We start from the raw sequence: 9,106 nt of genomic DNA, 5'->3' as shown, positions 1-9,106 counted from the left end.
ACGGCGAGTCGAATACAGCCGTTTTAATATTTGTTGTACCAGCTACATATACACAGTAAAAAAAATTATACAACGCTGTTTACTATATGAACCTTCCAGTATTTGTTTAAACAGTTTAAAGAAGTGTTTAAATCTTAAGCAACAAAGTTTAATTTTCAATATCTAATCTTCAATAAATTAAACATGATTGTTTAAACGGATAAACAAATACTGTAAGGTTCATAATAGTAAACAGCGTTGTATAAAATCTTCAACAGCGTTTTTACTGTGTATGGGTGGTTACGGCGGCCGTAGAGCAATTGTGACTGAGGTTTTAGATTTATAAAAATCGATGCATTATCAAATCCATATACCAAAATCAAGCGTGTATTTCCGTATATGGTGAAGTTATCTCACATGAATTTCGTCTGCCAGTCAGTCCGCAAGCCCCTGTGTTAATGAGCAAATGAGCAAGATTTATCCAAGTCCTCTCGTGGCTGAATTCATGTCCCTGCAAAATCTCGTGAATTGTGAGACTTTCTTTCTCAAAGAGTTTAACCACTTTCTCCTTGAGTAATATTGATTATTTTTGTACCATGGGCAAGAGTAAATGTTACCCTTTTATATTGGTCATTTCTTTTGAATGAAATATTTTGATAAATAAGTGAATTTTTTACCTGAAAAGATGTATCAAACAGAATTTTCTTCCTCTGTTTTCACTTGCAAATTGTGCAACATTTTGTGTTTTAGGCACCAACATTATTTATATCATCAGAAAGCTCAACCTCTATACTTTCTTACAATGTCACTCTTGATATGTGGCATCTTTTAGATGGGTCAGCAGCCAGTTATTTCCATCAAGATGCAAGACAAGATTTCTGAAATTTCTGAGTAACATAAAATCCAGAGTTCTGATTGGCTGAATACTGTTTTCAAAACAAACAGGCGCTGGTAATTTGAAGAGATTACCACATGGTGAGTGTGACCTTGCAGAGGCCCAGTGTGAGGAACATTGGAATTTGCGTGGGTGTGTGGTCTGTATGACCAATCAGAGCGCAGTATTCTTGTTTTTGAGCTGCAAAATGTACTTGGCCTATGAAAAGCTGGCTGCTGACCCATCTAAAATACATCTTCTTATAAAAATTATATCATATTAAAGCTTAGATCTTCAGCTTTATCATGATTTAAAAATCATTTGTGCCCAAACAGAAATTAAGTGTGAAAACAACAACTTTTGTTGCATGAAAAAAAATATTTTGTTTCATGTTTTAGATCAAAAGTTTTTCCTATATTACAACATTCTTTTAAAAATCCAAACACATGACCTAAAAGAATGATTCTTCTTCTTTACAAAGATACCAAAAACATGAAATTTGGTCAATATTTAGAGAAGCAATGGCCGAATAAAAAGAGGTGTTTTGGTTCGCACCAAGCTCATTAACTATGCAAAAACCCTCTTGTCATGAATATCACTTGGATAAAAGAAGCTACTTTTTCATGGCTTGCGGACTGACTGCTGCCCATGATTATGGCGATGAGCCAGTTTGTCAATTGTTAGTTTAAAAAACATGTCAAGGTATATTTCACTTTGTTTTCAATTAACATGATTAAATACATTACTACGGAGCCTTTAAAGTGCCATCGACTTGACGACTTGGCGAGATACTTTATCTTGCCATGTCGACATAATAACCTTATTATGTCGAAATGGCGAGATACGTTAACTCGCCAAGTCGACTTGTACAAAGTTATATGTCGACATGGCGAGATATTTTATCTTGACAAGTTGACTTATAAAAAGTTATATGTCAACTTGGCGAGATATTTGGACTCTCGCCGGGCCTCGGACACTTCATATCTCGCCATGTCGACATATAATGTTTTATAAGTCGACTTGGCATGATAATGTTTCTCCCCATGTCGACATAATAAGGTTATTATGTCGACATGGCAAGATAAAGTATCTCGCCAAGTCGTCAAGTCGATGGCACTTTAAAGACTTCGTACATTAGATATAAGGGGTGGTGTTTTGATAACTCAACCTAGTCTAAACTAGAAATTTAAACCAGACTTCTATGGAATACTGTGCTTCATCATATCTCTTCTATATTCCTGGCAATTACCATGTACCAATTAATTCATCAAAATTCATTATATTTTTGTATTTTCATATTCTTCCCATTTCACGACTGAATTAATTAACAATTATTTTTAATTTGTGAATGAGTTGACAACTAGCACTCCATAAAAGTATGATCCACGTTGATGCAGGTTTAACTGAAACATGGCTATCAGAAATAACACCTATTATATCTAGAATACCGTTTCCTTTGCATATTATCTTCATGGTCAGTCACACCCATGAGATCGCGGACTCCAAACCGACCTATGGAATGCCATAGGAAATGACGCAATAGATTTTGATCGGTCTGGAATCGGTATCGACTGTGTGACTGTCGCATTAGTGCGCATGATCAGGTTATCTATAGACTGAAATCTGAATTTGTGTAACAGAATTCATCAAAGTCAGTCTGACATCCTTGCGTCATTTCCGTTTTCTTCGCTTCGACATCAATATCGTTTGCGTTGACCTCGTTAAGGTAATACTTTTTAGTCATGCCCGTCACCGCTGTTCCGTTCTTAATAACATCGCCATCGACGTCGGGATCGACTCCCTTGTCATCGACGATGGCTTCCTCGTCCTCGCGCGGTTTCCAGATGAACGTCTTGACGAACGTGTAAACGACGACGAGAATGATGCCTTCGAATATGGTCATGAGGAGGATGAGGTACGGTGCCCGGGATGCGATCTCGGATTCGGGGTGTGGGTAGAAGAAGGCGATGATGGTGGTGGCGAGAATGGCATTCTGAACGCCCGTTTCCAAAGCGATGGTGACCATTGATTTAACAGGGAGGCAAGCCATTTTGGAGATGGACAAGCCGATTACTCCTCCGCAAAGAGGGAGGAGAAAAGCAGCTATGTAGGTCTCGCGAGGAGCATCGAAGATAAAGAGTTGGAACGGGAGGCTGGTGGCGAGCATCAGGGCAAGGATGAAAGCGGAGAGAGGTTTGAGGAGCTTCTCGCAAATGCGGTTAATCCGAGGGGATTTATATTTAATGAACATCCCGATTGAGATGGGGATGAAGAGGAGAATGAGCTGGATGCCGATCTCCACGAAGGGCGTTTCCAACTGGGCGTTGCCTTCTGTAAAGGGCGGCGTGTAGATGAAGAGGTTTAGCGGCATCATCCCCATAGCAAGGATGTTCGAGCACGAAGTCATCGTCAGGCTCAATACGTAATCGACGTCGAGCATGACGCTGATGATGTTGCTGAGGTGACCACCGGGGCAAGATCCGTCGAGGACGAGTCCGACCGCGGAGGGCGGGTCGAGCTTCAGCAGCTTCGCGAGTCCGAACGCGAGAGGGGGCATGAGCAGGAACTGACACATGATGCCAATAAGTACCCCCCAAGGCCGGCGTAACTTTTGCCAGATCAACTTGAGGTCGATCGTCCCTCCCATGTTGACGAATCCGACGATGACACAGAACAACATCACATATTTCACCACGATCAAGATCGCTTTCGGTTGCAAGTTAATCTTCACCGGCATCGAGTGCACCACCGACCTCGAACCATTCTTGCCCATCACCACCAGAAGATCTTCGATTCCCAGTGCGATGCCTCGAATAAAGAACGTAAAGCTCGTCGGGTAATCTCCATTCGGGGACAGTTCAATGTAGGTTGAACTCTGGTTGACTATTTGAAATACCCGCGGGTCCGTGGTATCAAACTGTAAAGTTACCGTGCTCTTTCCTTCGTAAGCGAGAATTGTTAAATTGACGGTTCTTTCCGTTTTCTCGAACGAGTACAAAGCCGGGAAATCGCCGAAGGTGACGTTGACCTCGGTAGCATCCGCCGTCGTAGACGCCGTCGCCGATGTCTTCGTTGACGCAACAGCCATCAACATGAAGACGGCAATCGTTAGTCTGTTGTTTGCCATGCTCTTGATTATGTTCCGTGGCTTTTCTTTAACCATGTGTACTCAGCATTTGTGATGATATTAATCTGGAAACAGATAAATATAAAGAAATTATACAGTTGATTTATCAATTATTTCTTTATTTCTGAACAATGTATGTCATTTCCAAATTTCCAAAGTCTATATAGTCAGGCCTCCAATGTCAATACTGTCTGATAGAACTATAGAACTAAAGTTTGGAAATGATGCCTATGAATATTGGAATTTAGGAGCAACCTGAGAGAGTCAATAATCGAAATTAGAAGTAAATTATATTTTATTCATTGATTTTTATTTGTCAAGAACTCCAATTCTTTGACATAAACAAAATGGAATACATAAAGTAAATCATATATAATTTTTTTTACAAACTAGTAGATACGTTGACAACTCATAAAGTTCATGCACTAACACTTTTTTCTTCTTTCTTCTGAATTGAAATAAGCTCTTGAGCTTTTATGGGATTAAGATTTATGAATCATTATTCTTTCTACATTTTATGTGTTTGTATATATAATCGGCAAAAATCAAATCAAATTTTCTTTGGAAGCCAATTATTATTCATGTAAACGATTATCGTACCCTCTTCTCGGAAAAAAATGTTACTTACCAAAAACATAAAATGAGACCGATTTAGAAAATTGTCACAAATAAAATACGATAATGTTTTTAAAATAAATCTTCCCTTATTTCAGGGGGGGGGGGGGGCTGCCCCCGGGCCCCACCAGCAGTATGCTAGTTTCTAAAGCACATGATGAGAGCAACTCTTAATAAATTGTAACATCAGTCCTAGACTTATGCCACCGTTAAACAGTATTCTATCACGGAATTTACTCTAAGTTCTTCTTGTGTATTCTTTTTTTTCTAGCAACGAGTTACATTTTCCCAAATTCCACAGCACACTTTCAAATGTCATTATAATTTTGGATCTTACGTCAAATTGTGTTAGTCTCGTTCAGGCCTCTTTTTTTACACGTCACGTCCCAAAAAATTTCATGTTTTATTAAGAAAGTAGCTCCTTACTTTCACCAGTAGAAATAATGCATGTAAGAAAATGTACAATTTGTATAACAAATATTCAATATTTCTTCTATACAGAAGTCCAACACAAAGTTAACATACCTTAAAATATAAGACAAAATTCATAATGAAAATAGTAGAGAAATTTCCAATGAAACATATTTTGTCTTAAAAAGGGCTAACTGCATGATCTTGATATTCAGACCATTCTGCTATTAAAATTCGAATTATATATATATATATATATATATATGTATCAAAAAAAGTTTACACTTTGAAAAAGCCCTGGGAATTAAAATATATACAACATGTGGGTAATTTTTTCACATATATTCTTGCGTTTGGGTCTCATCTATCTAATGAAAGTAAAAGTTATGACAGAATGTTACACTTGAGTGAGCACTGTCCATTTTTGTAAAGCTCGCAGAAATCTGTTTGCGCAGAAATGCTTGTTTTCACGCTGTGTCAAGGGGAAAGGGCGAAATCAAACTTACCCGAAACATTTCTCATACATTTCCCTTGCACTTTTAGTTAATTGAAATGAAACGGATACATTCAAGCATTTTGTAACAATGTTGCTACCCAAATTGAAATTTTAACACTTAGTAATCACAAACTTTACCCTTTTTTGTCCTTTTTTGTGACAGCTGGATCTGAGGACATAACTGAATCTGAACAAAAGTTTATATCAGACATCTCCAGCATTTTTCACTAAGTTTTTATCATTTAAAGTGGGTTTACATTTCATTTTTCATTTAATACTTGTTTCTCCAAACTTTTTCCAAGCTTGACAATGATTAACAAAATAAAAATCAAGCCTCAGCCAATTCATGTAAATCACAGCTCAGTGTAAAGCAAATATCGTCATGATGGCCTCGGTGAGTGGGGGAGTGGGGTGGGGCGCAATGCACTCTTCGAAATGTTTTGGGCAAGGAAACAAGTTTAAAAAGGTAGAAGATATCTTCAAATCAATTTTACTAGCTAAATTCCACGTGTTCTTCATGATTAAGGTCTATTTTTATTTGCATAACTATTTCAAAGTTCTGCGCAAATCATTTTCCACTAACTTTTCAAAAGTAAGTGATGCTCACTCAAGCGGAAATATTTTTAGACAGTTATATCGTCATTTGCTTAAATGGATCGATACCGATGTTAAAATGTGGAAAAATCTTCAGGATATTACAAATGTATAATTTTACAAGACTTTTTCTAAGTGTAAACTTTGTTTTATACGCACTGTATAAATGTATATTGCCCACTCTTTCATATTATCCAGTTTAATTATATAAATCTTAATTTTGTATGTGTTTATTACAGAAAACATGGTAAATAGATGAATATCCCTAGTCATTCGTAGATAGAGGTAAATTTCATTTAAACTAGTATATCACCATCACCATCGCCACCTGTCGTATATTGGATTTGTTGAATCAAGCAATATGTATATTTAGATTAAACAAACACAAAATATTTCCAAAAGGAAACTAATTATGACTAAAACACTATAAGAAAATTATTTAATATGAAATTATTATTATACTTGCCTTTTCTAGAGTCAGTTTAGGTCCAATAGAATCGCAAATTTGGAGCAGCTTCGAAGTAATGTTTCAAAAGAGGAGAAAAGTTCGACCACTACAAAACAGCTGTAGGACTGCGAGAACACGACTCTTTCTTCCGGGGGTTTGCGATATGTTTTGGTTGCACTTAATAGTCTTCCCTCGAACTGCGCGCAGACTGCTTTCCAAGTTTCAATCGAGAGGTCCCAATACTTATTATTTCAGTAGGGGTTTTCTCTCGCACCATTCCCCCTATCATTCATTATTCGTTTTCTCAACATGTCCCCTCTCATTTTCTCCCTTCTATCTCTGTTTTTCACTCAAATGATTGAGGAAAACGCAGGGAGAAAATCAATTGTAGGATGAGTCGGACATAATGTGCAATAAAGTAGAATATTAAAGACTAACTTAGGAAAGTAGGCGGCGCCTAGTATTCTGTTCCGAACCTTTTGACGAATCACAGCGCGACAATAAATCAAAGCTCAGAGCTTTCTAAAAGTTTGTAACCACCTGATGAGTGCGTGCGAGATGAACTGCCTAAAAGACATTTCAAGAAGATAATTTATAAATAAATTTCCTTTTTTTATCAGGGGGGAGAAATATTACAGACGTCCCGGCGTCGCCCGGTAAGAGAAAGGTATTCGAAAAGGGGGCACCGAAAAGTTCAATCTTTCCGCAAAAACATCTATAAATGTCAGGATATGTAACTACTGTATTGGCTTTGATATGTAAATTTCCTTATGTCTTGATGGTTCTATTTTATATATATGCAGACAAATATATCGAGTAAAATAAACTAAAATGATTGAAATCTGACATAGAAAGACTTTAAGAGAGAGAGAGAGAGAGAGAAAGAGGGATTTCTCATTAGTTTTCAGCACAGAATTCATGATTTTATATCGACTTCGTTGTGAAATGTTTTGAATGGAATTTATTTGTTTAATGACAGTTAAATGCCGCTTTCAATCACCCTATCTATTTTAATGCTTCGTTTTTATGTACTTCTTCACACGAAATGAAGAATTATATGATAAGTATGGAGGTCTATGTCTGTATTCATGTGTATTTTCCCCAGTATATTTTATCAGTGGTGGAGAGGAGGGAGCAAGATTGTAAGATATATTTTGTAAATTATATTAGTCTAATGTTGTGCTCTTGATAAATGTCCATACTAAATTATATCAAACTGAATATTATACCGACAGGACCACTGTGGATAGCATTAATATTGTAATTGACAATGTGAGCTTGTGTGAAACAGAACTACAAATAAATGAACTAATAAATGACTGAACGAATGAATGAATAAATAAATAGATAAATAAATACATAAATAAATAAACAATTAAATAAATAAACAAATAAACCAAATAGATAAATCGATAAATGAATAAATAAATAAATGAATAATGACACAAAATAGATCTAGATATGTTGAAAGGTTTGTCGGACAGTTGCTTATCTTCTTGACATACAATGTAATACACATTTTGACACTTTTGGCTTCCCATAATTTTAGCATAGAGTTAGACCATGGTGTGAGTTATGCACAAGGGAAAAGTAGACCTTATATTGTAGTCTGATGATAAATAATTTAAATAATTTTTAGTGGAATTCTATAGGTTGTTTTTTGTATTCCATCTGTTGATCGAATTAATTCGATGTAGGGTGGACTTGGCTTGGCCTTTAAATCTGTAATCTACTTTGAATGATATTTGGTGGCGATGAGCCCGAATTCAAGAACCATCTTTCATCTCTCTCCATTTGCGATATACCTACAGGGTTGGTCGGGCAGCAATGAACTTACAAACAAGTCATAAATTAACAGTGTCCTCAGTGTCGACTCTTCTTTCTCTCTCCCCCTCCCCCTTTCTCTCCCTCTCTTTCTTTTTTTTCTCTCTCCCCCTCATTCTTTCCATCTACTATCTATATGTTCACTGGCGTACGATGAAGGATGGGGGGGGGGGGGTGAGGGGGAGGGGATTTGAGTGCATGGGTTCTCAAAAGTTTTATGACCGAAGGAAATGGGGTGAAATATGTAGCCTAATACTATTTTCTAAATGTTGTGTCAAAAATCCATCACAAAATTACATTTTGATATAAAACAAAATCAAAATATTTGCTCGCTCGCTTTGTGGCTCACAGCTTTTCACGAATTTCACCCCCACTTGCCATGTTGGCCCCCTCAAAATGTTTAGCTAATACGCCTGTGTATTTATCTATGAAGCCATTCATGTATCTAGTTATCTAGTTATCTATCTATCTATCTATCTATCTATCTATCTATCTATCTTCACTAACTCCCCTTCTCTCTTTCTCTCTCGACCCCCACCCTCTTCACAAATAATTTCGTTATATAAATACTTCCCTGACTTTCTACCAGTCGGTTCACTCTCCAAGTTCAACTCGAGATTTCAAAGGTAGAGAAGATTGACGTACAAACAGCAAAAATAGTAAAGATGCTCTTTATATGTAACTTTTTTCATTTTTCGTACCAAAACTTACCTATATAATTCTTCCTATCAATTATTT

The 9,106-nt window shown here is 36.8% G+C and overlaps 1 protein-coding gene across 1 annotated transcript; it reads right to left on the bottom strand.

Moving 5' to 3' along the window:
• Positions 1-2,155: 2,155 nt before the first annotated feature.
• LOC129272669 (ileal sodium/bile acid cotransporter-like) lies at positions 2,156-4,016 on the bottom strand. Its single transcript, XM_054909782.2, has one exon. The coding sequence runs from the start codon at positions 4,014-4,016 to the stop codon at positions 2,463-2,465; it is 1,554 nt and encodes a 517-aa protein (XP_054765757.2). The 3' UTR covers positions 2,156-2,462.
• Positions 4,017-9,106: the final 5,090 nt, after the last annotated feature.

Source organism: Lytechinus pictus, chromosome 12, assembly GCF_037042905.1.
Source record: "Lytechinus pictus isolate F3 Inbred chromosome 12, Lp3.0, whole genome shotgun sequence".
Classification (NCBI taxonomy): Eukaryota; Metazoa; Echinodermata; class Echinoidea; order Temnopleuroida; family Toxopneustidae; genus Lytechinus; species Lytechinus pictus.
The sequence above is the reverse complement of the archived record's forward strand: the minus strand, read 5'-3'. Positions and strand labels throughout refer to the sequence as shown.